The 27634-nt window shown below is 41.5% G+C and overlaps 5 protein-coding genes and 3 long non-coding RNA genes across 9 annotated transcripts; 7 read left to right on the top strand and 1 right to left on the bottom strand.

The window, feature by feature from the left end:
* Positions 1-558: 558 nt before the first annotated feature.
* Positions 559-3130, top strand: LOC130688246 (cytochrome P450 3A14-like). Its single transcript, XM_057511219.2, has 13 exons — positions 559-824; positions 890-986; positions 1046-1195; positions 1265-1381; positions 1469-1557; positions 1636-1787; positions 1863-1987; positions 2059-2178; positions 2256-2387; positions 2446-2534; positions 2600-2743; positions 2811-2973; positions 3041-3130. Exons 1-13 carry the CDS (start codon positions 748-750, stop codon positions 3128-3130), a joined length of 1545 nt encoding a protein of 514 aa, XP_057367202.1. The 5' UTR covers positions 559-747.
* A 263-nt stretch (positions 3131-3393) lies between these two features.
* Positions 3394-6349, top strand: LOC130688244 (cytochrome P450 3A14-like). The gene is made up of 13 exons (XM_057511217.2): positions 3394-3754; positions 3827-3923; positions 3983-4132; positions 4200-4316; positions 4399-4487; positions 4565-4716; positions 4771-4895; positions 4975-5094; positions 5169-5300; positions 5363-5451; positions 5519-5662; positions 5762-5924; positions 5987-6349. The coding sequence occupies exons 1-13, from the start codon at positions 3678-3680 to the stop codon at positions 6077-6079; spliced, it is 1548 nt and encodes a 515-aa protein (XP_057367200.1). The 5' UTR covers positions 3394-3677; the 3' UTR covers positions 6080-6349.
* A 154-nt stretch (positions 6350-6503) lies between these two features.
* On the top strand, positions 6504-8113 carry LOC130688256 (copper homeostasis protein cutC homolog). The gene is made up of 2 exons (XM_057511234.2): positions 6504-7022; positions 7584-8113. The coding sequence occupies exons 1-2, from the start codon at positions 6646-6648 to the stop codon at positions 7966-7968; spliced, it is 762 nt and encodes a 253-aa protein (XP_057367217.1). The 5' UTR covers positions 6504-6645; the 3' UTR covers positions 7969-8113.
* A 1175-nt stretch (positions 8114-9288) lies between these two features.
* LOC130688248 (uncharacterized) lies at positions 9289-11576 on the top strand. Its single transcript, XM_057511221.2, has 6 exons — positions 9289-9443; positions 9572-9804; positions 9941-10287; positions 10362-10794; positions 10873-11178; positions 11272-11576. The coding sequence occupies exons 1-6, from the start codon at positions 9433-9435 to the stop codon at positions 11487-11489; spliced, it is 1548 nt and encodes a 515-aa protein (XP_057367204.2). The 5' UTR covers positions 9289-9432; the 3' UTR covers positions 11490-11576.
* An 893-nt stretch (positions 11577-12469) lies between these two features.
* LOC130688269 (uncharacterized) lies at positions 12470-26608 on the bottom strand. 2 transcript variants are annotated; one of them, XR_009421856.1, is made up of 16 exons: positions 25438-26608; positions 24258-24354; positions 24102-24152; positions 23911-24023; positions 21374-21490; positions 21145-21216; positions 20553-20807; positions 19440-19615; positions 17345-17418; positions 17071-17200; positions 16776-16997; positions 16247-16606; positions 15822-15917; positions 14366-14980; positions 13770-14076; positions 12470-13550 (listed from the first exon to the last, which is right to left on the bottom strand). XR_009421856.1 is itself a non-coding variant. In XM_057511241.2 (15 exons), exons 1-15 carry the CDS (start codon positions 25633-25635, stop codon positions 13490-13492), a joined length of 2637 nt encoding a protein of 878 aa, XP_057367224.1. In that variant the 5' UTR covers positions 25636-26608; the 3' UTR covers positions 12470-13489. The 2 variants fall into 2 exon arrangements, 1 of the variants encoding a protein (XP_057367224.1); XM_057511241.2 differs by lacking the exon at positions 13770-14076.
* On the top strand, positions 13403-17640 carry LOC132088363 (uncharacterized). Its single transcript, XR_009421863.1, has 2 exons — positions 13403-13573; positions 14275-17640. It is a non-coding gene; the product is annotated as an uncharacterized LOC132088363 (long non-coding RNA).
* LOC130688270 (uncharacterized) lies at positions 24832-25528 on the top strand. The gene is made up of 3 exons (XR_009000404.1): positions 24832-24902; positions 24959-25035; positions 25115-25528. It is a non-coding gene; the product is annotated as an uncharacterized LOC130688270 (long non-coding RNA).
* LOC132088362 (uncharacterized) lies at positions 26066-27431 on the top strand. The gene is made up of 2 exons (XR_009421862.1): positions 26066-26337; positions 26423-27431. It is a non-coding gene; the product is annotated as an uncharacterized LOC132088362 (long non-coding RNA).
* The last annotated feature ends 203 nt before the right edge of the window (positions 27432-27634 follow it).

The following is a 27634-nucleotide window of genomic DNA, read 5'->3' as shown; positions in this document are numbered from 1 at the left end:
AATTTGTTTGCATTCCATCAATTTGTCGACGCAACATAACATCTTATTTTGCCTATAAGCGGTTATCGTATTGGGGCAAAATTCCAACCCGAAATAGTAAGAGTGCATCAAAATTGCTCACCCCAAAAAGCATGGCTGTTGCTTTGAATTTTTGCAAACAACTGATTCAAACTCGTCAAGCAAACTGAAACGTCATGAGCAAGATCATAGCCGCATCTTGTAATTTTAGTACTAGGATAGATGGTTTCCTTTAACGACCTTGTTCTAGACTACAACGAAAAAAAAATTCAAACCGTCAACAAGAACCAAGGACATTTTCTGATCACGGGAAGCTGGAAGTTTCTGCGACTGTACAGAACCAGAAGGTTATTCAGTTGAAGGATGAATTTTAGAAAGTGGCTCAATGGAACGCTGAAATTTTGGGAGGCACGCGCCTGAGTTCTTAGTCACCGTTGGCACGCACGTGAAGTCTGTGTGCATTTATTGAATTCGAGTTTTTTATTTGGATTGGTATCTTATCACTTAAATCCCGTTTTTTTATCTTTGTGGTCGAAATTATCTAATATTTTGTTTATTTAGATGTTTGGTCAAAAGTGCAACGACGAACTCAAATATTGCATCGTCGTAAACTCAAGTTTGTCATCTTCTACTGGACTGCGGAGCTAGTCCAAGTTGCGCCAGCCGACAATATAAAGAAGTGAGTCATTTGCCTTATACGGTCATTCGTAGGTGATATTTCACTTCGGGATGGACGTGTTAGAAATTTTCTCTTCGCCTGCCACTTGGGCTGTAACTGTCGGGTCTTGTCTGTATTTTGCTTACAGGTACGTTATCAAATTTAATATTTAATGTGTTTTATCCTCCATGTCATTCTACTTTTAAATAACAGGTATGCCACGTCTACGTTTAATTACTTTTCCGACCAAGGCATTCCTGGCCCGAAACCAATCCCTATTTTCGGCAACATGTGGGGCGTCTGGAGAGCGGTAGGCAATTGATTTGTCCCTGATATCCTTTCGCAAATACATTGCCAGTTTGAATGTAGAATCTTCCTGCTTATGATATGGCATTGGTGAAAAAGCATGGCAAAGTTTTCGGGTATTTCGACGGACCTGTACCGAATCTTTGGGTTACAGATGTAGACCTGATCAAAGCCATGTACGTCAAAGACTTCGATCACTTTGTCGATCGCAGGGTAACAGAATAAGTTTTGCTCTTTTAATTTTTTTTTAGTTTGATTTCGTTGTACGATTTTCTTTCACAGTCATTTGAATTCAAAACCAAAGTCATGCGCAAATGGCTGACGCTAATGAAGGGTCAAGAATGGAAAGATATTCGTTCGTCCATTACCCCAGCTTTCACCAGTGGCAAAATTAAACGGGTAATTTACATACTCGTATAAAAACATAATGACAATGAAATCCATTACTTGATGTTGCCTTTACCTATTTTTCTGAATCACAAACAGATGTCCGGACTTATCAAAGATTGCGTCGCCAAGTTGTGTGATCGTCTAACGACTTTTACGGAGACCGAAGGGAAAATTGACGCAAAGCTGTAAAACTTCGATGACTCCATTGCTTTCGTTGCTTTCAAGTGTTTTATAATATTGAAATGCTTTTACGACTATTTCAGGACTTTTAGTGCCTTTACCATGGATGTGATTGCAAGATGTGCGTTTGGCATAAAAATCGACAGCCTGGGGAACAAAGACGACCCTTTTATTAAAAATGCACAGTTTATTTTTAATCCCCCGACCAACAAATCACCTGTCATTCTGCTGCCGTGTGAGTATACCCACTGGATTGTTTAATTGATTTTTTCTTATTACTTATTTTGATTTTTATCTATATTGCTAACAGTTATGTATCCAGATTTGTTTTCTATGTTTGGGGGATTTACAGAGAGATTGTTTGTTACCAAGGAATTGAAATTCTTTTTCAAATTATTAGAAGATGTACTTGCTGACCGGTTGCAATCAAAACAGGTACTCCCAGTTGTTGCCACATAATGACAAATGGTTCTCGGATACATGTTTGCTGCTTTTCTTGCATCTAGCAATATCACGACTTTATTGAAGTGGCCGATGAGGCTATCTCCGCGTTTACGAAGGTAGTTGATGGTAAAACAGTTCCCATGTGGTCACGAGAAATCATAGACGAGATTATAATGGGTCAAGTATGCAACTTCCTTCCGTTTGGTTGTCATATTTATTCACCGTTGATAGTTTCATCTGGCGCGTTATTTGTTGTTAGTCGTCGCTTTTCATGCTGGCAGGTTTTGACACAACAGCTACAACACTGACAAACACTTGCTTTCAACTGGCCAAGAATCCCGATGTTCAGGAGGCATTGTACGAGAGCATTATTGCTAAAATGGAAGATAATGTAAATTTTATTTCAAAGTTGGATGATTTTGGATTAAATTCATTTCTTATTTTTAAAGGATGACGTGTCCCATGAGATGGTCCAAGATATGCCGTATCTCGAAATGGTAATCCAAGAAGTGTTGCGCTTCTATCCACCTCTTGTACGGTAATCAAAACGCCAACAAAAGCAGTGTGTAATTGATTTTTCAAATCTACGTACGTATATGTTAGTATTGAGCGCCAGTGCACCAAGGACTATTCTTACGACAATGGCCGCATCAAGATCAAAAAGGGACAGATTGTTACCGTGCCAACGTATGCTCTGCACCACATGGAAGAATACTACCCCGACCCGGAAAAATTTGACCCCGATAGGTAGTCTGAAACTAACACAACTTATTTTCTTGTATGTTAATCGTATCTGTATTATTATACATACAAGGTGGACACCAGAAAACAAAGCCAAACGTAGCCCATACACTTACATGGCGTTTGGAACAGGTCCTCGTAACTGTGTCGGTATGCGCTTTGCCATGGAAGAACTCAAAATAGCAGTCTGCACCATGGTCCAGAAATTTCGCTTCTTTCCTGTTGCAGAAACCCCTGTACGTAATCTATTTATTAACACATCAATGTTTTTAAATGTTATTTCTGCATTCATCAACCTTGCAGGATAAGCTGCATTTTGATGATGGATTTGTTTCAGTTCTGCAACCGATTCACGCAATAGTGGGTGTCGAATTCCGCGGCAACTCCAGTTAACACTGAAATAAAACAAGTCCTGTCATGAAGTTTAGTTGATTGAAGGTAACTTTTTAATAGATTGCGTTGTTTTAGCTGGCCTTGGTAAGTCCTTATTCGCTTGCAATGTCGCAGAATGTAAAGCATGAACATTGTCAATCTATTCTTTATTCTTTGGTTACTTTTTTGTTGTATGAGGATATTTAAATTGTCTAAGTGATCAGAGGAGCAGCAGGGTCAGTGTTTTTCCAATGAAGACGTTATGATTGGATAAGAGGTTACTTCCTCTTTTCAACATCACTGGAAACACCGTATCATTTATACTGGGAGTTTTGTATCATGCCCAAAATAGTGGTACTCCCTGAGAGAGCGCTCCAAAAAACAGTCTCTTTATTTCGTGGAAACAGCTGATTCTTAGTCAGCATAGTGCATTGGCATGTGCGAATGCGTCGCTGCATCCTGAAATTTTAGGGCTTGGCCAGCGCTTTCCCTCGATGGCCTTGGCCAACTCACAAAGGAAGCATTCATTTGCCTCATCCGTTCAGTTTCGTGTAGCGCTTTTTCTTACATGGACGTGTCAGCGGTTTTTTCTTCCCCTGTGATCTGGGTGGTTACATTCATCTCAGTGCTTTACGTCATTTACAAGTACCTAAGCCGAATTTCTACAATAAATTTACACTCATTAATATATATTCTCTATCTAATGGTGATTAACAGGCATGTCACGGCTTCATTTAATTACTTCTCTGAACAAGGAATCAATGGGCCTCGACCAAACCCCATCTTTGGCAATATGTGGGGCATCTGGAAAGCGGTAAGGGAAGTTCTGATGCATAACTTTTTAAAGTGCTGAATTAACTAATGTTTTATTAGAATCTGCCGGATCACGACGTGGATTTAGTGAAAAAATATGGCAAAATATTCGGTTATTTTGACGGATCAACACCCAACCTCTGGATCACGGATGTGGATTTGATTAAGGCTATTTTCATTAAAGATTTCGACCACTTCGTCGATCGTCGAGTAGCCCCAATGCGAATGGTTTGTTTAGTGTAATGGTAATCTTAAATCTTGACGTTCTTTTCCTCAGACTATGGAAGTAAAGCTAAAAGTCATGCGTAAGTGGATGACATTAATGAAGGGTCAAGAATGGAAAGACGTCCGTTCATCAGTTACACCGGCCTTCACTACCGGCAAAATAAAACGTGTAATAACCATTTGGGAAATAATTTTTAACGTAAGCGTAATTTTAATTCTAAAACAATTAAATTCCATGATAAAAACATCAGATGTCTAACCTGATAAATGATTGCGTTGCTGACCTGTGTGATCGTCTTACCTCAGCCAGACAAATTGGAGAGAAGATTGATGCCAAACTGTAAATATTTCATTGTTTGTTTTGCATTCGAACCTTCACTTTCTCTTCACCGTCTGTTGTCCATTGATTTTTCGTAGAATTTTTAGTGCTTTTACAATGGATGTTATAGCAAGATGTGCATTTGGTTTCAAGATCGACACTCTAGGTAGCGAGAATGATGTTTTTATTCGAAACGCACGTGTCATTGTGAATCCACCAACTACCAGATCACCGGTTGGCCTATTGCCGTGTAAGTCTCACAAACATTTTTGTTTCTTTTCATTTCTGAATTTCTTTTGCACAGTTGTGTTTCCCAATTTCCTAAGCATATTCGGCGGCATTGCTGAACGTTTATTTACCATTAAAGAAATGAAATTCTTTTTCGATTTACTTGAGGATGTGCTACGTGATAGGTCACAATCCAAAGAGGTAGCCTACGTGTTGTTTGCAATACTAGATGCATGCTTACGCACATTGAACTTGAAGTAACTTCACTTTTTGTTAACAGAATTATCACGATTTTATTGAAATAGCCAATGAATCTATTTCTGAATTCACCAAGGAAGTAGATGGCAAAACAGTGCCTATGTGGACACGTGAGGAGATTGACGAGATTATAATGGGACAGGTATAAAAAACATAGATTTGTTTTATGTAATGTTTCAAACAACGAAGCACTTACCTTCGATATTTGGCAATCAGTCTACACTCTTTATGCTGGCCGGCTTCGACACGACAGCAACCACTTTGACAAACACTTGCTTTCAACTGGCAAGGAATCCAGACATCCAGGAAAAATTGTATGACACTGTCATTGCCAAAATGGAAGAATATGCAAGTTTAACTTTCACGTTCATTTATTCGGATTTATTCTAATTTTTCGATTCTCCTTAAAGGGCGAGGTCTGTCATGATATGATCCAAGATATGCCCTATCTTGAGATGGTTATTCAAGAAGTTCTGCGCTTTTATCCACCTCTTGTAAGGTAATCGAATACTAAGCCATGACGACGTGAATCGTTTACGATTCATGCTTGTAAATCGCGGTTCCAGAGTTGAGCGTCAATGCACGAAAGATTATTCTTACGACAATGGTCGCATTCAAATGAAAAAGGGACAGCTTGTGACTGTGCCGGCCTATGCTCTCCATCACATGGAAGAATACTACCCCGATCCAGAAAAATTCGACCCTGACAGGTTCAGACTAGCAGACAGCGTTTTAAATCGAATTAACTGTTTCGTCAATTTTCCTTTTGTTTTTTTGTTTTTTTTTCCCACTTTTTTGTTATTTTGAAGGTGGAGTCCTGAAAATAAAGCCAACCGTAACCCCTATACCTTCATGGCCTTTGGTATAGGACCGCGTAACTGCGTCGGTATGCGATTTGCCATGGAAGAGATGAAGATTGCTCTTGCCACTGTGATCCAAAAATTTCGTTTCTTTCCGGTTGAAGAAACTCCGGTATACATTTCATTTTGTTACGATGGTAAGTGGACCGAATAATGTTTTGTGTAATCATCTAGGAGAAGCTTCGTTTCCATGATGGATTTACCCAAATTCTACAGCCTTTACATGCGACGTTGGGTATCGAATTCCGACAAACCCTCTCCGACTGAAAAGTACAATCTTCGTATGGTTGGGTTGAATGGAAAGAAATGGAAAATGGGGAGTATTAAGTGCGTATTATTTTCAAGTATCAAGCGGAGTTGCAGGAAATCAAAGTTCCATTGATAAAAGATTTGGCATCCATTGCTTTAAAAATTATTTTATCTAACACACATTATTTGCACAGTTTTATAATAGTAGCAGCTGTAAACATGTTCATGGTTTTATACCGCAGTTTTAGGTGTACTGGAATCACATTTAAGAGGAAACCTTGGACAGATCTTGGTGGTACTCATAACTACTTTTAAAAAGGAATTCTATTAAAGAAAACTAAGCATGAATTCAGCTTTTATGGCGAGTTTAACTGCAATAACAAAGAACTATTTTATCTAGCTATATACACAATTTTTAATCGTTGAAATTGTGTGGGAAGCAACAAGTTTCGAAATTTGACTATAGATGGCCGACCACGCGACTTTCTGGAAAGTTTCGACTGCTATCGTGGCATGCAGATCGCAATTTGAAAGAGAACCCTTTATCGTGAATCCAGTTAAAGCAAATAGTAGTTTAAGCGATCATGAATATATCCTTTTGCCTTTTGGAAGTGTGTGTTGATAGTTTGGAATCTGCCAGAAACGCTGAGCTGGGCGGCGCCAGTCGGCTGGAATTGTGTTCCAGCTTGTCGCTGGGAGGACTTACGCCAACGGTCGGTCTCGTTCAATCGGTGAAGCAATTCGTCAAGTTGCCCGTTTACGTCATGGTAAGGCCTCGTGAGGGAGATTTTGTCTACGACGAAGACGAACTAGTCGTCATGGAACAGGACGTAATTTCTCTGAAGGAAGTTCAAGTTGATGGATTCGTTTTTGGTGTTCTTCGTCCAGACTGCACTGTTGACCGCGAAGCCTGCCTTCGATTGATTACTTCTGCCTACCCACTACCGTGCACCTTCCACCGGTAAGTCTTCTTTACTGTCAGGTTTGCTCACGATCGATAAAGCTCCTGCAGTTCAATCGTTATTAAATTAGCTGCAATTTTCGTATTATCAAAGAAGACTGGAGTTTAGTTAGTCGAATGTCGACATTTGATAGTAATTATAACGGAAACTCTTGGAATTAAGTTGATGAAATTTGCATTATTTCGGCTGAAAACTATGCGAATGTGATAGTTGCGACCATGATGGGTTGGTTTTCACAACTCATCCAGTACCGCAAGTCGTTTCCCAGCTGTTGCTGAATCAAACCCATCGATTGTCTTTCCACATTGAAGTTCGTTTCCTGTACATCGTTAGACAAAGAAAGTCGGCAAAGAGTAAGTCCTCGATTGCTCTTGGTCGTGTTCCACTCGACTCGAACGTGCTCGTTAGTTACAAAATTCAAGCAGCATTTACATACTACTTGAAAAGTCTTTGTATCGACGTCTTCTTTTTGCACTTAAAAATTTGAAAACATTCGCGAATCGGCCTCATTTAACTGTTACAGGGATTTAAAACAAAAGCTTTATTATGAATTGCACAAGGGCTTTCGATGTTACGACGGATGCGTTCGTTGCCATGGAGGATCTCATTCAGCTAGGTTTTCGTCGTATTCTGACGAGCGGCCAACAGCAGACGGCCGAAGCTGGTTTGGATCTCATTGTCCGTTTGCGAGAAAGAGCCGGCGAACGGATCGTCATTATGGCCGGAGCAGGTGTGACGGAAGGTAACGCCTCCTCCATTGTGTCTGCATCGCGAGTTACGGAGATTCACGGTTCAGCCAGTCGACAGCGTGAGTCTCGGCCCAATTCAATCCGCATGGGTAGTGGGCCGGAAGTTGGGCGTAAACGGGTTACTTCTCCAGATCTCGTCAAACTCATTGTACAATCCATATCCGGCCACGCTCCAATTGGCATTCAAACAGAATGAGATTTTTGTTGTCTGTCATCCTCTCATTTGGGACGATAGTTATTGTATTCATGCATGCGCTTGCATATTTTTCATTGGATTTACGCTCTAATTACCGGCTCTTCCTGTTGACATTATCACAATTCAATGAAGATTCATTCAATTGTTTTTTTTGAAAACATTGTTACAGTTGCCAACTCTAGATAGTTAAGTGTCGGCTTTGCACGCCAATTTAACAAAGAACCGTAGCAAAAAATAAAAAAAAACGTGTAATAGCGCATACCATATGGTTCAATGTTTTATCGCATTCTTGCGGTGCAGCAAACAAACCCTTGCGGATGACTTGCCTAACGGTTCAGACTCTGTATTTTACTTTTGAATTCGTTGGGCGATGTAATAGCAGCCGAAAGGGTAAAAATAGAAAACAGTTGGTATTCTTTCATAGACGACCAGTGGGTGCGGATCGATTTTTTGTCGTGACAGCGACACGATGAAAGTGTTGATACATTTCTTTTTGGTGGCATCGTGTTTAACGATCAGCATGGCCGACGCGTTCTTGTTTAATCGAACCGATTTGATCAACGATCCGCTTGTGTCCAAGTTGCCTCCTGTTTTCGGAGCATTTCATCCGGCCGTGCGGATATGGCTGAACGGGGTGATTGGCGATCGGCTTCACGCCACCAATGGATTCACGAAGATCATTGTTGCAGATGGCAAGCGATTTCCGTTGCTACGGATGTTTATCCGCAGTCGACTCGTCCGCTGGATCGCTTTCCTTGCCTTCCTCAAAGTGGCATTTTCACTCTTTGTCATCGTCATTCTTCCCAATATCTATTTCTACGCCATGACGCAGATGAGGGAGTGAATTGTCTTCACGTGTTGCATTATTATTTTTTTTTTAAATATCCATGTTTTTCGTGCAGTGTGTGTTTATTTTAAAAAAGGATCTTACAGTGTTGCCAGTGTAATCTAAACCGACCTACAGGAAGCGATGGAGACGAAGAGGCAATCGGGACAGGACGACCTTTGCACTTGTTTTGTCGCATTTCGATTAAGGGGGGCGGAGAGGCTAACCCGTATATTTCTTAACATTTTTTATTTTGGAGGTATTAGCTATCCGCTTCCAATCTTTGATTAGTATCGTGCTGCCAGTGTGTCATGTGGACGTGCTTCTGTAAGGGTCCCTTTTCTTTTCCCAAAGTCCCGAATTTTTTTTTTTTTCACTTGTAACCACATTGCCAATACGAGAAACAAGGACAGTATGCGCTTGGTTATGCGGACTCTGATTGGATTCAGCGCACCATCCCTCTGGCATTTGCATTGAGTGAATTACAGTTCTCACACGTGATTCTACTAGAACATTGCTTTGTGCTGAATTGCTTATGAATTTGTCTGGCTCCCACTTTTTAATTCCCTTTTCGCGTGAAACGTATCTAATCTTCGACAGCTGACGAATTATCAGATTACCATGGAAACGGCAGAAAGATGGCAGTGACGTAAGTTATTTACATATTAAAATTTATCCATGTGCATAGCTGATTTTGTAATGTTTATCAAAGCACTAAACTAACCCTGATTATGCATTACGTTTTTCGGTGGCAACAACTCGCCTTTTGTTCAAAAGGTACAGAGCAATTGAACGCTATTCAGCCCGTCGGCTGCCACCACTGCCGTCTGAAAGCGCGGGACTGAAACAGGTTAATCACATCATTTGTCGGGCAGCCTCTTATCATTTTGCTAGGCTCAAATCACTAATCAATACGGATTTGAACCTATTTGGCACCGTCCGATTGTGGCTGACGAATCTCCTGCTCGTTGCTTACTTCACTCTGGTGCCTTACCATCTTCTCTCTGCAGGTATAATGTATTTCAATTCAATTAAAATGTGATTTAATTTTCGCATCGTCATCGCTTAAACTCCCAATATGATCGATGTGGAATTGACTTTAATTTTTAACAACAAATTGATCTGATATTTTAAAAATTGATTTAGTGCTGAAATGGACCGTCAGATGGCTACTGACCTACTATTACTCCAGCCGAAAAGGCATCCGTTGCGTGACTTTTGACAATGATGCCAACCGGAATCACAAAGGGCACTCTTCGTCTTGGGCCTTCTCGGTTTACCTGGTCGATTCCGGCGGTACCAGTCCGACGCAGCTCCTGCAATCGATTATAGATTGCGTAAAAGATCAACCCGCTTTGAAACTTGTACGCAAAGCCGAAGCCTTTGGTTGGATCCATTTATGGAAAATTCCGGAACCAAGTACACTCCCAATGACGGTGCAAGAACTACCTCCGGTTTGGAAGCACCAGCTCGTCACGGAAGACTCTGTTCACGTACGGAAGTATTTTGATTCTAAAAAAACGAAAAAAAGAATCAAAATCAAATGTTTTTATGTTCGTTTCAAAAGGAATACGTGTCGGAAGTTTATCAGCGTCCGGACGGAATAGAAACGGATACCCAACGCCCACCTTGGAGAGTTTACTTGATTCCTTTAGCGCTGGCCGACGATCCCGATAAAGTTTTCTCCAGCACAAGTAATTGCTGTTTGCTGGTCCGATGTCATCGCCTCTTGTGTAATCCGCTGGACTCACTCGTCCGTGAGGCGCTTGACAAGCGCTGGATTGAAAGAGATGGCCCTGCACCCAGCAGAGTTTCTAAAAGTTTTGATACTCCACAGCGAGCTGTAGTGACCGGAAGCGGATGCGTTCACGTGTCGTGGACGCATCCGATCCCATCGATCGACTTCATCGATCGCATATGTCTGCTGACTGGCGCCACCTCCGCACAGGTTGTCCTCGCCGCCCTCTGCCAGTCCATCAACCAGTGCTGCAAACAATCAGGTTGCGTAATTAATCGTTTGCCTTTTATTTCGATTGCTCTTTCAATTCACAACCGCCCCATTTGATTCAATTAAAAAGCCACTTCAGCCGCAATACTTCAAGTGGAAATGACGGCTGGCTCGTCTCACGATTATTACACACTTCCGCTCGGTTCGGCGAGCCTTGAAGATGGACAGTTCGTTCTGAAAACACTTGAACGCCAGCTGGAAAAGCCCAGCCAATCTTACCGTACGATTCCGGCACACAGTTGTTTTCCATTGCACCGAATGGCTGCTCAAACGAACGTTTTGTCAGTGCAAATGGATGTTGTTGACAGTTCCAAGTCTCTACCCGGAATCTCGGGTTCCTTTTTTCAATGGACTGCATTTCCGACGCCTTTAATTCGTAAACTATTTTTTTAACCATAAATATATATATTTTTTTTCCTAAAATCGAATTGATAGATGATGGGTTTAAAGAAATATTGATGGTCTACAGCCATCCGGCTCTGCCTCTGGACGGGCGATTCCACCATCCGACTGGGCCTCATCCAGCATCATCAACTCTTGTTCCCGGTGAAAGCGGATGACGTTGAACGTCGGATCCATCAATTAGCAGCCGGATTGGGCGTCCAAAACCGTCGTCCCCTTTCGCCCCATTCTTCTCCATCCAGCTCGCCCCATCGGCTCACTCCGCCGCCCACGCCCCGTCTCTAAGACATCTCCCGTTGAAACGAAAGAACACACTTCCCTCCTCCGCCCGTCGAAACTCGAATACACGATGCAATTGTTTTCAAAAGAAAATGGATGCGGTTTTTTTTATTTTTTAAATAACTACTTTATTGACTGCCTCTAAAATTGAACATCATCGCACATATGACACGAAATGGATTTTTGGTAACATGTTTTTTTTTTTTGTTGATTTTTTTTTTAGCGAGATTATATAGTTTGTGGGAACCGTTGTTGTACATCTTAAAAACATGCGACATTTTTGTTTTTCCCATCTAAATTTGATTTCTTTCTTTTTTCTTGTTTCAAATTTCAGATTTTCCAGAGCAGCGAAATACAGTGACGTCATCCAACCATACACGATAGCATTGAGGTGATTATGTGATTATGTTTTTTTGCGTGTTTTTTTGCGTGTTTTTTTCTTTATTTGTTGAACTTATAGTTAAATCGCTTCGATCAAGACGAGAAAAATTGGAAAAGTTTTATGAAGCATAGGGGAGTGGAGAAGAAATCTACGTCAGCGAGGAGTTCATGTTTAAAAACGCGTTTGGAAAATTGGGTAGGGACACGAAATTTTGGTCCTAAAATATGACAGAAACAGAAAATTCAGTAATCGATTATCTAATTAGTATTTTTATTTGCCAATTTATTTTCGTTTTCTTTTTGATCGTGTGTTCATCTAGCGGAAATTTTCGCAGTTCTTTTCTAGCGCTGTTCTCAAAAATTTGTTTAGATTTTTCTTGAAGTTTGGACGTTTCCACCAAACGATTCCAATTCCAGTTCAAACGCCATTTCAACATTTTTTGTTAGTCATTTTTGCATCAATTTTAGAAATAAGAAAATGATGACCACACAATTTGACGACGACGAGACACGAATGTAAAAACGAAAACACGAGAACAAAAAAGCACAGTCAAACGCCATCAACTACTTTTACAGAAATTTCTTTGCTCCTTTTTTTGGGGGGGGGGCCTGTTGATAGAAAACAGGTTGAAGGTGATTTGATTGGTTTTTCTAATTAAGAAAAGAGATGCTTTGTACGTCCACGTTTTCGCACTTAAACGTGGACGTCGAATCAAATCACCAACCGGCTGTTTTTACAACGCACTTTTTTTTTAAATTTTTTCTCAGATACCGATAATTCTAAAGACTAAGACTTTAATCAATTTTTTTTTTTTTTTTTTTTACTGGGGTGAAAATTATTATTTTCTAAATATCTAGATTTTTTTTTGTTTGTTTTCAGATTTTTCTTCGTCTTCTTCTTTTTAACGAGGTAAAAAGAAGGAATACACACAACACCAAAGCGGACGCGTGTGACACGGAAGCAGGCGGAATAGAAAGTGTCGACGAAAACGAGGAGACAGGAACTCGATTCGCCGGTGAAAGCCACATACACGACACGCACACGTAAGATATAAACATTGATTTTGACGAATAATAATAATTTTTTTTTTCAATTTAAAAACAAACTGCGTGAATATCGAAAATTGTTTTTGGTGTTTGAATTGGCGAATGACTCTGAAAATTGGAGCGTTGGCAAAATCAATTACCAAACTTATTTGATCGATTCGAAACTGACGTTTGTCCGCTGTAATTATAACGACCGCCTCTCTCTTTGATTTTAAGGAACAAAAAAAAATGTCAATCAAATCCTATTGGGCTCAGATTTTGATTCGATATTTTTCTTTTCTTGTCGATCAAAGAGTAGCTGATCGTGACCCGATTTAGCTTCAGAAAGAAAACGAAAAATGGTCGGCGAAGGGGGGGGGGCGGGAGGAAGAAGGGGAATGAAAGAGCATTCGAAACCAATGGCAAAGACAAGACATGATTGACAAGACATTTTCTCTACAACTTGATTAATACAACATGATCATTTTTTTTTCCTTTTTTCTTAGATTTTTTTGTTTGTGCTTCCTCCTCTTAATCCCGGATTTCCGGAAGAAGACAAGGTGCGTTGGCGGCAATGTTTTTGTCCCGCCTTCATTGCGTCACAAATAGCCTAATGTGGCGTAGGTTTTGACGAATGGCTGATCCAGTTTACAGCTTTCTCTGCTCATCCATCAAAAGAAAAGGTAAACGTTCCTCACGGCATTCGTGTTGACATTGGAAATTTACATAGATAACGAACTCAATGAGGTTAAAATAGCGAAATGAATAAAAGATGAGGGTGAGGTCGATCGAAAGGTTTTTTTAAAAATCAATTGAAGGGAACCGAAAATTTTTGGTAAGGGAAAAGAAAAACGTAAAATCAATAGGACAAAAGCCTACCTTTTGAGATTTGATTTAAGGAGGAAGAAATTGAAAGGTGCGCGCTTGGTGTTCGTGAGTGTACGAAGAGACAGAGCGAAGTTAGCATTTGAGTGGGCAGTAGGAAAGGTGAGCGGATTTCGGAAGGAGTTTTTATTTTTTGTGGGGTAGTGTGGGCAGAGGATTTTTTTTTTTTTTTTGTTTAATTTATTATTGTTTTGTTTTTCTTTAGAAATAGGGATTTCTTTGTTTTGAAGGACAGGCAAAACATCACACAACAGACAGCACACAATCCCATTCAAGTTAAAGCCAGGTGGGCGTTAGGGTGCTGTAAATATACCAGAAAAAAAGAGAAAACAAGAAAGAGAGAAAACGAAAGAGTCGACCATCAGGAAAAGGGAAAAATTACAAATCAAATGTTTGCGTTCTTGTTTGAACGACATCTCGATTTGAATGAATCGATCGCTACATTTCTTTACTCAAAAAAATTGAATTTTGTAATTTTTCATTTCTCACGAAAGAACAGGAGAGAAACGCAAAGGAAAAACAAAAGCCAGCAAGGACCAAAACGCTCAAATCGAATGGAAAATGAAGAAGAAACATGAGTGAGTACTTACTCGTCTTCCCACGGACAGATGTCGCTGATTTTGGACGATGATTTATCCACTTGCGATGGCTCCGTTCCGGATTCCGGCACAGTGAGGCCAGAAGCGGATTCTTTTCGGCAATGACCACTGCCACCACTACCACCACTACTGCCGGCCAGGCTAATAACAGGCGATGCTTGTTTTGATGGATGCAACACGACCACTGTCACTTCACTCGGCGATTTAACTTTCGGAGTTTCCGGCTCGTGCGACTCCCACGGGCAAACTACGTCGCCCAGCGCCACCACTTCGGTCGAACTCTTTGGCTGTGCAACGGGAATTTTGGTGCGAGTACCGCCGGACGAAGTGGCCGGAAGCATAGCGCTGGCCGAATCCCAAGGACAGACATCCGTCGACAGATGGCCACTGTCAACACTGCACGAGAAGCTGCTCTTCTTCGTTGACGGGCTGCTCACGTTCGGCGTCTGCGGTTCCGTCTGGTCCACCGACGGACCCGGATTCGATACGATACTCTTCGTCCGGCCGCTTCCGACGGTGATCGGCGGAGGCGAGCTCACCGTCTCCCAAGGGCAGACGTTATCTTCCGTCGGAAGGATCGGCGTCGAATCGCTAGTACTGCTCGATCTGATGGAAGATGTTTGTGTAGGAAGGAAGAACAGAAAAACAGGACGAAAAACACAGAATAAAAAGAAACCACGCCGGAATTTAAAAGAAGAAATATTCCGGATTTCCCGATTAAGACGATATTTTTTTAAATTGGACTAATCAATCAGAGGAATTCAAAACTGTGGAAAAGGGGAACGTGTGCTGGATGTCTAATGCACGTGACGGGATAATGAGCAACGGAATTCAATTCCGCAAAGCGGATGATGCTTTTGCACGTTAAAACAGAAAAGGGAAGGAACATGCTCATCAGCTCTTATTGCAACGCAAACATGAAACAAGGAGGAAACTAAAAAGAAGAGGATAAAACGGAACGTATTCAAATCTCTCGGCTCGTCGATCCGGCAAATCTGAATTTTCCGACGGATGACGACAAGAAGACACGTAACGAGCATAACAAAATGGAGAGGGAACAAATGTTCTTATAATCACAGCACTAACGAAAAGATGAAGAAAACATTGAATTCAAATGAAATTAAACAGGCAATCAAAAATGCATCACTAAAAATCTAATGCACACAACGTCAATCAAGAAGAAGAATAAAATAAAAGAGGAGAAACAGAATTAAAAAAGAAGGCTCGAAAGTTCTCATCAAATTCTGAAAAGATCACGAAACGGTTCGACGGGTTGAAGCAAATCGGGACAATATTGAAGAGTAGTGAATCAAAAAGAAAATTGTAAGAGAGGACGATGACGAAAAAGAAAATAATCAAGTCAAGTTTTGACGGGGTCTCCGATGTTCAAAATGGAACCACGATTTTTTTTTTTTAGTATGGTTCGGGGGCTCAAGTATAAACTTACTGCAGCAGTGGAGGTGGTGGAGGACTAAGAGGAGGAAGAGCAAGAGGAGAGACCAGCTGAACGGTAGATGTCGTACGTTGAGACGGCATATCCCCACTGCATCGAGCGTGAAATGTTTTCAATTTACTTTCAAGTTAATTTAAGAAAAAAGGAAAAACGATAAAGAACCCCATCTTGTTTTTAATCCACAAAAGATTTCAAACAACAAAGAATTCGTTTTTTTTTTCAACAGCGAGTAACAGATGAAATCATGATTGCAATCCATCTCTAAAATGATCCTAGATTATTTCCGAGAAATGATAGGACAAGCTTTGATTTTTTCGAATCATTAGGTCCATCAATCCAAATTCTAAAAGACTAATCAGAAATCAAAATAGATGGAAAAAAGAGCAACACAAAGTCTCTGTTGCTAAAGAGAATCATACCGATAAGGTGTATCGCATTCGTCGCTAGGAGCCATGCTGACGTTGGTGCAGCTTCCGGCGGAAGACCCGACGGCCGGGCTGCTATTGATCCCGGCCGAAGCGGCTGCAGTTGTGGCCGATGAACTGGCCAACAAGAGACTCGTGTTTGTCGATGAAACGCCAAGTGTCTGTTGATGCGGATGATCCGGAGGTGAACCGGACAGACTCCGTTCGCCGACACTTCCCCTTCGTCTAATAGCGCTCGATCCGCATGAAAGGTTCAGTTGCTGCATGTTCCCTACGGGCAGTCCCATTCCAGTGATTCCTGACGTTGCCGCCACGATCGATTTCTTCTTGCCCGTCGCACCGAAGCTGAAGAACCTGGAAAAGTAATTCGATTTTAATATGACCAAAAAAAGAAAAATATAAAATTCTCGTGTTGTAAATCAATTAATCATTGCAATGCAGCTGGAGGTCGAAGTTTGTTGTGCTTGCCCTCGAGTTACTTCAACCGCGACGATGAAAAATGAAGCGATTCATGCAACTATACCTTTTCTTTTGAGAAGGCTGGAGTGCGTTGGCCAGCAGCTGTTTGTAATGATCAGAGCGGACGAAACGGGGATAGCAATCCTTCTTGAGCAGTAAGTTGTAGACGTGCTCGGCCGCCCGGTCGAAAGTGAACCGCGACGGACGTTTCATCTCGTGCTGGACGAGGTCCATAGTCCGCCCGTCAATATTGATCTCGCACGGCGCTCCCGGTGCCAAAAACTCTCTTTTTTTCGTTGGAAATATCGTGAAAAATTTCAATTGAACGACGACGAAAAATATGAATAATAATAACTCACTGGTAAATTTCTTGGACGCGATGAAGAATCCTGGAAGCCGGCCCACTTCTCAGCTGATTAGTGGCCAACCAGAACCGGATGTTTTCGTGACTGTATTCTTTGCGCAAGTAGTTGGTCAATTCTTGTAAACCTTTTAGATAGAATACCATTTTCATAACAGAGATGTATCTTTTTTTTCTTTTCTCTCTTTCTTAAGATGTTACGATGCCCATGGCAACAATTTCATCGTTAGAACGAGGGACATCTACAAATATCAAAGGTTGTGAATAGTTACCGGTCTGGTCCGTCACGAGATCTTCGATGGAAATGGCCCAACGTTTGGCTCGCTTCTCGGTCGGCACTTCCACACTGTCAAATACGAACAGATCGAATGCCATTATCATCCTTCGCATGAGATGTGTGTACGCCAACGAAAGTAACAACTTGAATGCATGTTGATGGTACATCCTGTCATAAACACGAGAATGGTTTCGAAAGGTTGCAATGGCGTGCGTCGCATTTGATGAACGACGTCGGTCGGCCATTGATCGGTTCGGCCCAAATCGAATATTAAAACAAGTTTATAAGTTTTCCTTTGTCTGAGATTTCTTTTTATCAAGTGCCTAAAGTGAATCGATTATTTCATAAAGAACGCGTGGTAACGACATTATAAAAATATTACAATAAAAAAACGCCTGTGGTATGATGCTTCTCCGCAACAACTGATCAATCCAGAGAAGTGGAAGAGCATGATGGCGCCCAAAAAACAGTTGCCACATATCAAAAAAGAAAACCCAAAACAGTGGAAAGATTTGAACGAATGGGTTTTCTTCATGATTTTGAGAATAGTTTAGAGGAGATTAAGGCCCTAATTTAGGCGTGACATCAATTTTCTTTTTACCAAGTTTCTTTATCCACTTCTCTGTTGGAACTTATTGAATAGTAGTCGGTTGGTTTTAAAAGGATTGTCCTAATAGATTTTGGCCTTCGCCCATGCCACTAACTTTCCTCATTTGTTCGCATTCCAAAACAAAGACATGGCTATAAACCAATGCCAAAGTATATATCCATGAAACCGTGACAGTAGAATCATTCTATTACTGCCACGCGACGCTGACACGGCTAAATCTTGGGAAATTTATGAAGTTGTTGCAAGAAAAACACGATTGGACTTGTTTCGTACCCAGAAATCAATAGAGAACGAAATACGACGAAACAAGGCTTTATCCTTTACTATACCGAGAGAGCAAGGGTTTTCTTGGCTTTGTGGTTGCAATCTCCAAATAATGGTAGTTATATTTGGGTTTTCCCATTTACCTTACGTCAACCGAAAGCCGAAAATATGTGATACCCAGGCTTGAAATTATTGAACATTGGCAACGTCAGATGTGTGTTTCGAACTCAAAACGCAGCTAGTTGTTGCGTTGTGAACTGAGCATGTGATGTAATATTGTGACTCACTTTTGACGAGAGGAATCAGAGTATTAGATGGTAATCCATGTTATCAGAGTCCTAAATATTGCATGATATATGACCTTAGATGCATATTTGAAGTTTACTCTGCCATAATGAGAACTAAACGATTTGTGAGATGTCATTGTCCTCTTGAAATCGTCGTCAAAGGAACCCCACATACCATAGCTTTGTTTATGGGCCTTCTCATTCCAAGGATTGACAGTAATGTAAGTGGTAAGGTAATGTGGACATAAAATTCTTACTCCAGCACTCTTATGATAGGCATCCCAGATTGAACTGAGAAATGCATACATGAAGTTGCTTCGTGTGTGTTATTGAATGTATGTATCCTAATAATTTCCCTTTGATGTATTTTAATATCTGTACGAAATGGTCATGCTGTTGCCTGTGTCTGGAAACTTTTTCGAACCATGTCAGTGAGATGCTCTAGTGTGATCTACCTAATTGCCTTTTCACATTTACACATTTTTCTCTGATTAATTGTATGTTGGGCAATTGGAAAGAAGGTGAGCTCAGTTAAGTTTCTTCGTCCACCCACCTCTTTATTTTTACAAATCTGAGCTGTGATTCTTATAAGATTGTAAGTTAGTTGCATCTCTATTGGAAGCCATCGTTCCGAAAATATCGCTTTGACCTTGTAATAGTCCGTTCCTAATTCCTTTAGCAAAGTCACCGTTATATGATGTACGTTTAAAATTGCTCATCGCTGACTTGATAATCTTTCTTTTATTTCTAGCTTTCCAAGTTAACGTCTAGCTCCGAGTTATTCAACCTCCTACCTCGGTGGTCGTTGCTTTTTATGGCCTCTTTCTTTGAACAAGTTGTACGGATAACTACTCGGCGTACAACTTTTCCAAGAAAGGCCAAACTTCTTTTAGAAGACGAGAAGAACAGAAAAGTAAGAAAGGACTTACAAGGCGGCGTTGAGTATCCAGTAGGTTGGATCATCCGATAGCCAAGGATTAGACGGTTGAGGCGGATGAAGAAACGGATCATATTCGCTGTAGGTGGCGCAGTGTTGCTGCAACGTTTCGGCTGCCACCGACACCTTAATCCTCGCCCTTATCAGCTGTCCCCTTATAAACTCCACCTGCAACCAGAGATGACCAGGCATGTAAAGAAACAGAGGTGACATCAGATCATCATTCGTTGGTCTGCTAATTCCTTCAACATGCAATTTAGCACAAGTCTATCTCAGTCATCGGAGGCCAAATGACCTGTCACCATTCACAAATATATAGGCCACACTCGTCGTCGCAAAGAGAGACACAAAAGTAGGCAAGCACAGAATTCTGAAGCACGTATATGTGAGTATTGATTTTTCTCATTCCCTGTTGGGCATGTCACATACAGGGGGAAGAGAGATGGAGAAGAAAACGTGATACCGACGAGAAAGAAAGATTTAAAAATGAGGTGGGTAAAAGGTGGCCTTAAAAAAAGGATCTCGTTAAGCTAATTTAAGAAACGATTTCCAGTTGACCTACGCAAAATTGTTTCCATTAGAAGTATCGTGGTCCTATAATTAAATTACTGTTCTTTGTCATTTTGTGTCGTACAGATATTTCTTTTCGCAGGTCCTCCATTTTCTTTTCTACGACAATTTTCGGCACGATATACGTGTACCGGATATAGAGGACCCCTATCCCTTCATTCGCTCCTGGATACAGATGAGGTTCAAAGCCGCCATCGTCGTCGTCGTTAGAAACCCCCTGTTTCCAACAGCCCGTGGGTGGGGTATCATCAAGCGCGAGGTTGGCATGGTGACCGTGCCACGAATATCCTTACGTATCCTCAGGGGCGTGATTATATATCCAGCAACAGCCATCATCCTTCCTTACCAAATATTACGCAACTCGATACCAAAAACCGCTTTGGAAAAAAATGCTGGAAATACGTCGACGTGGTAGAAAGTAACTTTCTTTGTTAAACAAACAGCAAACTGAGATTTGTAACTACTTGTGTTTTACTTTGCTTCTTTTTTTTTTTTTAGATGAGAATGGTTAGGAAGCTTTTGTGGCAGTGATTACCTCGGTCTTGATTTCTTCGACATTCTTCCACTTCCTGATGAAATTAGCGGATGCGGTTGTGCAAGACGTGCCTGCCGCATCGTCCCGCTGATTCGAAGTTGGCGCCGACGATGTCCACGACGAGTTGGTGGGGAAAGGCGGCTGTTCCAGGCAATTGAGGAAACTCGGTGGCGGCCTGTACGCCCTCCAATAAGCCCGCTCCTGACTATCCGTTACGATCTTGTCGCCTTTTTTCCGGTCTTTGGCCAATCTCACCTATAGCCGTTGACCCACAATGGGCAAAAAGAAGAACAAGTCAATGTGGAACAAACGAGGTAAATGTGCCAATCTTTTTTCTCCAGCCCATTGCCCCGAAGAGATAAAGTTATATTGCTCTCTGTGTTGCATCCGAGTAGAAACAAGCCGGATGGGGAGGAATCTCCGGCTTTTTATTAAATGTAATAGCTTTTGAATATATTTTGTCTTGTTTTTTTTTTCGATGACAGGAGGGAGAGCGAAATTTATTAAGGATTCCAGGAATTTGTCAATGCCAAACTTTCCTTGCCTACCTATCGACTACGGAGTTATGTAATAAAATTCCGGCTGTATCTACCTGTTCTTCCGCTTGCATGACGATAAACTCCCATTTGTGGGCCATCTGCCTCTTGAGTCGACTAAGCGCCTCCTGCGATCCGTACCGCGAGAAACATCAAGAAGAAAAAAAGAAGCAAACGTCAAAAATTGAAACATTTTCCTATGGCTGCATCCATTTAAGTCTCATATAAAAAAAGGTACAGTATATTTAAAGCAAAAAGAAAAAAAAACAACTAATCTTTACATACCAGTTCGTATTCCTCAAGTCCATGTTTCTGCTTGTTACGTAACGATCGCTTATACAGGTAGATGACGTACTCGCTGTTTTCCGGACTGTGATTTTGCGATGCCCAATAATAGGGCGTCTTTTGATGCGCATGCAAAAAAGAAGGAACAGTTTCAGAATAATTGAACAAGAGGGTAATTTTGACAAATTCCGTTATCAAAAGCATAAATGATTCAATGTTGATCTTTCATTTAGCTGTCCGGCAGATCAGGTGATTAATATTCGTTCGCACCCAACGAAAAAAAAATAAAACGAAGGTGGGAAAACGGGAGGCGAATGAGAATATATGCACGACAGATGAGATGCTATTGCCCCCCCCCGTGAAGCAGCAAAGGACATTGCGTGATTGGCCTGGCTATACACCAGCTGGGCGGAGCACCTCCTACTCTCCCTTTTTTACCCAGGGCCTGGCGTTGTCTACATCGCCACCACCGTTTTCGGGAGCTTTACGGAAAAACGTGAGAGAAGGGGAGGAGGGAAAAAAAAATCAATAGTTTGGCTCGATAACGATGGCAGCGGCGGCTGTGGTTGTGGCGACGGAGGAATGGCTTCAGCTATGGAGCATGAACAGTGACAGTGGGGAGGGGATTCTATTGAACCGTGATCGAATCATCTTCATCTCGTAACTGGCAAAGGCACAGGGTTTTGCTTGCAAAAATTGAGATGTTGCAATCGGAGGGCTCGCATAAAGCAAAAAGACGGGCGAAAAGAGAGAAGGATTTCAGTCTCGAACGTGATTGATCCGCACGTCGACTCTTCATCATTGAAAATGGCGCAATCAAAAAAGAAAACCAAAAAAACAAAACAAACAACGTTCTTAGATGCCGGCTGTGTGTGTCGAAAGGTTGACACGCAACACAACGACTTTCAGTTGGCGACCATGTGAAGAAAACAGGACCTTACGATCGCCTTGATTAATAATTAGGAGGGAGAAAAGAAGGCAGCCATTTCATTTGATTAGACGAACGGTGCGAAATGAACGTGGACTAGTGATAGAAAAAGATTTTTTTTTTTTTTTATCTTGGTTGGATCCCGAAAAGAAAGAAATCCATCGTCTGGATTGAATCAACAACCACTTTTTAATTTTTATTTCTTTCTCGTTCTTTTTTTTTTTTTCGCAGAGAGTCTCGTTTCAGGTCACCCGTCCGGCCGTGGTTCTTTCGTTGTCTGTTGGTCGTCCGTCGTTCTTTAATTGGATTGCGCACGACATCCCATCTCCGTCGCAGACGTGGCAGAATGATAGAGAAGCTTTTCTTTGTAACTTCCGGCCGGATGGCAATAATCAAGGACGCACAGATGTAGTGAAGAAAAAGTCAAAACCGAGAGTGGCAACAACGTTGTGGGGGGGAGGGGGAATAACGTTCGTGATCTAACTGAGCTCCACGTGGCTCGTTTCCCTCACAAAGAAAAAGATAAGAATTTTGGCAATGGCCGTCGCGAAACATTTCATAAAATCTGCCCCTTTTTTATTTCTTTCTGTCTCTTTTTTTTTTTTTTTTTTTTAAGGTAGTATTTCTGGATATCCACAAGGAAGAGCTGCTGCGAGTACATCAGTTATAGTAAAAAAAAAAAAATAAAGAAAAAGGAGGATGACATCTAAACGACGATGATGGCGAGACGGCGCAAGTTATTTTGGGGGTTCCATTCATTCGAGAAATGCATAAGAACACGACCCCTGCTGGCCGGATTTAAAGAAACGGAATTTAATGTGACATCGTTTTCACTCTACAATGATCAGGTGATGATGCTATTGATTACTAGAAAAGCTTCTTTTGAGATTGGATTTCTTTTTTAAATGCATAGATTGATAACCGCCCTGTTCTCAAACTGTCCCATTCGCTCAATTTTTTCAAAAAAAAATGGAGGACAAATGGGAAAAAGTCTTCCTGTCAGCTGGACGAGCCGTAGTAAGTGAAATAATGATTTGTCGACACCCAAAATCCGGGGGACCCTCCCTTTCCGTTCATCATTTGTCAAATGGTGCATGTGAGTATATATAAGATGGTCGACGTCAGATTATTATTCACTCTTGGGAATTTATTGGCAGCCATCCAAAAATAGGAAGAAAAAAAAAAGAAATGGGCCATGGCCTCGAAGGGTTCAAAGTACTAGACGCGCAAAAAGAGAGAGACCGGAATAGACTGTGTTTCTAATCTCATAGATTTCCAAAAGACGTGGAATATAAAAGTTTTTTTTTTTTTTTTTTTTTTTTTTTTTTAGGTCTTTGCTACCCAGCATTAGTAAGAGCGCAGTGTGCATCTACTTTCACGACTGGCTGCCATTGTCACGAAGTGCGAACAACTGCATTCGCCAATAAGTTGGGTGTAGTAAATAGTCGGTAAGTATAGACCGAGTGTTTGTGTCAATCAATCTGAAATTCCATGTGCAAATAACCGTATGTGCATTTAGGCAATTCATCGGGAAAAAATGAAAGAGGATTTCTGAGAGGAGAAAATGAATGCATGCAAATAGAGAAGAAACGAGAAAATCAAATGGCACCTGGAAACGGTAGAGTGAACTATCGTCCTTGACGCTCAGGTTCTTGTTGCATTCGCCCACCGGGAAGAAGTAGCCGTGTTGGCACAGCAGATTGGCCATGTGGATTGCCTCGACTAAAAAAAAAACAAAAACAGAAGACGAACGTTTTAGGAAAAAAAAAAAAGGAACAAGAACGTGATGGAACAGTTTACCCGAATCTTCAATGTTTAAACGTTCCATCAGCCACTCGATCATGTCGTAACCTGAGAAAGTCATCACGAAAAAGAAAAACGTTCGCACATGGAGATGAATCGAGTCCATGAATTTGCTTTGTCCAGTTAAAAATAAAAAAAAAACCAGAGACTGACCCATAAAAGCTGACGGAATGGAAGTGAGGAACAACTTTTGGCTCCTCACTGGCACCCCGTTCTCGGGATCCTGCATCTCTCGCACCAGGCTCTCCATCTGCCATGCAACAACAAACAAAACAAAAATGATGGGACAGTTGAAAAACTGCAAATGGACCGCAAGTGTCGAAAGGCCAACAATTGCAGATGATGGATGGACGCCCAGCAAAAATAAAAATAAAGAACCACAAGCAACAATTAAATCAACGACTCGTTTGCACTCTGCTCGATATCGCGAGTGGCAAAATGAAATTTGGGACGAGCGGTGAACCAGTCGATCGAACAACATCAAACAAAATAAATTTAGTGGAGTTTCCCTTGGGAAAAAAAAAAGGAGGCCCATCATTTTAACGAATGTTATTACGTGTCTAGCTACGAAATCGAATGTGAGTATAAGTGACCCCTCCCTTTTTGATTCAATCAATGCGCCATTGTTTGTGATGCATGTTTTCCTTTCTTTTACAGGAGGGCGTTTAATTTTTCGCGTTGATAAATAGCTCGTTGTTTATTCGCTACCAACAACCGTTTCAGTTTCATTTCGGCAATGACAACCGCGCCCTGCCATTTTTGTTTTGAAACGAAGCGATTTCATTCATTGGCTCTTCGGTATTCACAACGCCCATTTTATTTAAAATCCAATAATCATAATCTATTTTTCGTAGCTTTTGCAGGCAAAACTCGGACGGATCTAACATGTGCCAAAGTTTTCATCCATTACGAACATGAAAAGCGCTAGACTGTACGTATGCATATCTACATAAACACATACATCCAGTGTTCAAGTCCAACGCCCCTTTTGTTTACTCCCCGTTTTGCAGGATCTCAAAGGACCTCTTTTCGCTGTTGAAAAGAAACTACGAAATGGAAGAAGAATGGACACGATTAATATTCAATGAGGAACGAAAAAGCGCAACGTACGGCCCGGATGACATACGGATGTCGTTGCTAAAATCCCCCCCATAGGGCATCGAGTTGGCTCTCACGGTGGACGTATAAGGCCCACTCTTTATCACGTTGTTAACGCACCAAAAAGGTTCTCAAGTGGACTGGTACCGCCTTCGTTATTCATTCATCGAGAGCAGTTGTCAGTAGTTGAATCGTAATGAAGCAACGTCAAAACGTGCGGGGGAGGGACTAGTACCTTGTCGAAGACGAGAGGTCGCTTGCCGACGAGTCCTCCTCCGCCGCCGAGTTCGAACGTGTCTGTCGCTTCGACAGCGGCCGTGGTGGCGAAAGGGTCGCATTTGTCGGCGACGGGGAGCGCGTCGGCATGCGGCTGTTGTTGCTGTTGCTGTCCACCATGGCAACAACGATGCGCATCGTTACTTTGGTTGTCCATGGTTTGTGATAGAGTTGCAATTGTCTGTTCTGCTGCTGCTGCTTTTCAGGGCCGTCCGAAAGCGGTCCGGCAGCGGCAATCATACTCGCAAATGGTATTGATGATCTCGGTCGACGACGACGACGGCAGTAGACGACGACGATGGGATCCGGCGGCCTGATGGACGGCCTGACGAGCTGGCGGCGGCGACGACGACGACGGCCCAGCATTTGGGCATGTTGATGTTTTTACACCTTCTTTACAACAAGGAATGGACGAGACAATCAACTCGGCCGGGTAATTTTTTCTTTTTTTTTCTTTTTTTTTTTTATGTTTTCACTCTTTAATTGCAGATGTCGCACTTTATGTTTGTTTTTTTGTTTGTTTGTTTGTATTTTTTTTTTTTTTCCCACAACTTTAGTGAGATCGTTTCCGTCCAAACGACAAGTTCACGACAATTTGAAATGCGGTCCAGCTGTCAGTTTCCTCTTCTTTCTTTTCCCTTCTTTCTCGCGCACTGTGGGACGGACGAGGGGGAGAAAAGAAAAGGAAAAGTTTCTCGGGTAACGGGAGGAAATGCGAACGGAGATCCAAAAAGAGGAGAAAAATCTAACGCAATAAACGAATGGCGACGAGCCGGAGACGGACGCAACAAAAGAAGTTGAATCGAATCAGCCGAGCGGAAAAAAAATCGGGAGGAAAAGAAAAAAAAAAGGATCGAATGTATGTATCTATGTTATGTCTTGTGTATGGAAGCAAATTAGGAGTATTTTATGTCTTCCTTTTTTGTTTTTTGTTTTTTGTTTAGTTGGATTCCTTTATCGACGTAGGGAGGACAGTGTCAGTGTCCTCTGTCGAAAATAACAGATGGAGGAAGATGAATGTAATCAGAGGGAATGAAACAAAACATTACTGAAAGGAAACAAAAACAAGAAACGTGGAAGGAAAAGGAGAGAGAAACGCACACGGAAAAAGAGAAATGGACAAAAAAAAAAAGGAAAAGAAGAAAGAAAAGAAAACAAAAAGGGAATGATTAGCCGTTCTCGTTATTCCTCAGACTGGGCACGACGAGTAACAAGCCTCTTTGCTCGTCCGTCAGCACAGGCTTGGGCTTCTGCTGCTGATGTTTTCGTTGCTTCGGCTGGACCATTTTGAGAGCGCCCGACTTGTTGTCAATCCTATGGCCGACGTTGTTGCTTCCCATCGGCGCTCTTTCTTCTCGTCGGTGCACATTCACATTTTCTATCGTCTTTGCCTCGCTAATGTTCTCCTTTTGATTTCGCTTTTTTTTTTCAAAACTAGGCCTCTTCACTTGGAAGTTTCCAATTCGTCGTGAGACGTTTGAAATCGCTTTAATTTCAAACTGCAATTGGAGAGATGCAATTGCAAAGCTGCGTGTATGTAACTCAACACTTTTCTTGTTTCACTTTTGTTTCTCCTTTTTATTTTTTGTTTAGGTGTGGCTTGCTGGACCCACACGTAGAGACGCACACACACATACACACAGACACACAACCGTCCGGGCGGAAAATCCACTCTAGACTAGAAAAGCCATATCAACTTCTGAACCTGAAATACAAACGGCCAACGACGATGATGCTTCCTCTATGTGTACGGTTCGACGCATGCGCAATGCTCCAAACTCACGCCGGAAAAAAAAAAAAAAAGCAAACAAGAGAGGATGAGATGGTGAGAAATGCACTAAAAGTTATTTATTAAAACTCTACGATCCTGGAAAAGAAAAAAACAAACAAACATGGAAAACGGAAGGAAGACATTCGATGTACGGCCGTTTTCTGCAGTCATCAATCTTCCATGCGAGTACATCTTTTTCCCGTTTTTAAATCGTTTGAATTATTATTAGTATTTTTTTTTTTTTTTTTTTTTTTTCAGGAGAGCCTGTTGGACAAACGATCAAAAAATATGACCGGAAGAGATCGGGAATGAAATCTTTCACGCAAACACATGATTTAATGATTTTTTTTAAGGAAAAAAAAATCTATGGCTGGAATTGAAAGTA

The sequence above is a fragment of the Daphnia carinata genome, chromosome 9, assembly GCF_022539665.2.
Source record: "Daphnia carinata strain CSIRO-1 chromosome 9, CSIRO_AGI_Dcar_HiC_V3, whole genome shotgun sequence".
Classification (NCBI taxonomy): Eukaryota; Metazoa; Arthropoda; class Branchiopoda; order Diplostraca; family Daphniidae; genus Daphnia; species Daphnia carinata.
The sequence above is the reverse complement of the archived record's forward strand: the minus strand, read 5'-3'. Positions and strand labels throughout refer to the sequence as shown.

Coding starts and splice junctions, on each gene's coding strand:
- LOC130688244 (XM_057511217.2), top strand. CDS start 3,678: ATGGACGTGTCAGCGGTTTTTTCTTCCCCTGTGATCTGGGTGGTTACA. Junction 4,717..4,770: donor ACCGGTTGGCCTATTGCCGT/GTAAGTCTCACA, acceptor TCTTTTGCACAG/TTGTGTTTCCCAATTTCCTA. Junction 5,925..5,986: donor TTCCGGTTGAAGAAACTCCG/GTATACATTTCA, acceptor GTAATCATCTAG/GAGAAGCTTCGTTTCCATGA.
- LOC130688269 (XM_057511241.2), bottom strand. CDS start 25,635: ATGGACAACCAAAGTAACGATGCGCATCGTTGTTGCCATGGTGGACAG. Junction 17,201..17,344: donor TCTCGTGACGGACCAGACCG/GTAACTATTCAC, acceptor TCTATCTAAAAG/GTTTACAAGAATTGACCAAC. Junction 15,918..16,246: donor GAATGCGATACACCTTATCG/GTATGATTCTCT, acceptor CGCTCGATGCAG/TGGGGATATGCCGTCTCAAC.
- LOC130688248 (XM_057511221.2), top strand. Junction 9,805..9,940: donor TTACCATCTTCTCTCTGCAG/GTATAATGTATT, acceptor AAATTGATTTAG/TGCTGAAATGGACCGTCAGA. Junction 10,795..10,872: donor CCAGTGCTGCAAACAATCAG/GTTGCGTAATTA, acceptor TCAATTAAAAAG/CCACTTCAGCCGCAATACTT.
- LOC130688246 (XM_057511219.2), top strand. CDS start 748: ATGGACGTGTTAGAAATTTTCTCTTCGCCTGCCACTTGGGCTGTAACT. Junction 987..1,045: donor TGTGGGGCGTCTGGAGAGCG/GTAGGCAATTGA, acceptor GTTTGAATGTAG/AATCTTCCTGCTTATGATAT. Junction 1,988..2,058: donor ACCGGTTGCAATCAAAACAG/GTACTCCCAGTT, acceptor TCTTGCATCTAG/CAATATCACGACTTTATTGA.
- LOC130688256 (XM_057511234.2), top strand. CDS start 6,646: ATGAATATATCCTTTTGCCTTTTGGAAGTGTGTGTTGATAGTTTGGAA. Junction 7,023..7,583: donor CTACCGTGCACCTTCCACCG/GTAAGTCTTCTT, acceptor GAATTGCACAAG/GGCTTTCGATGTTACGACGG.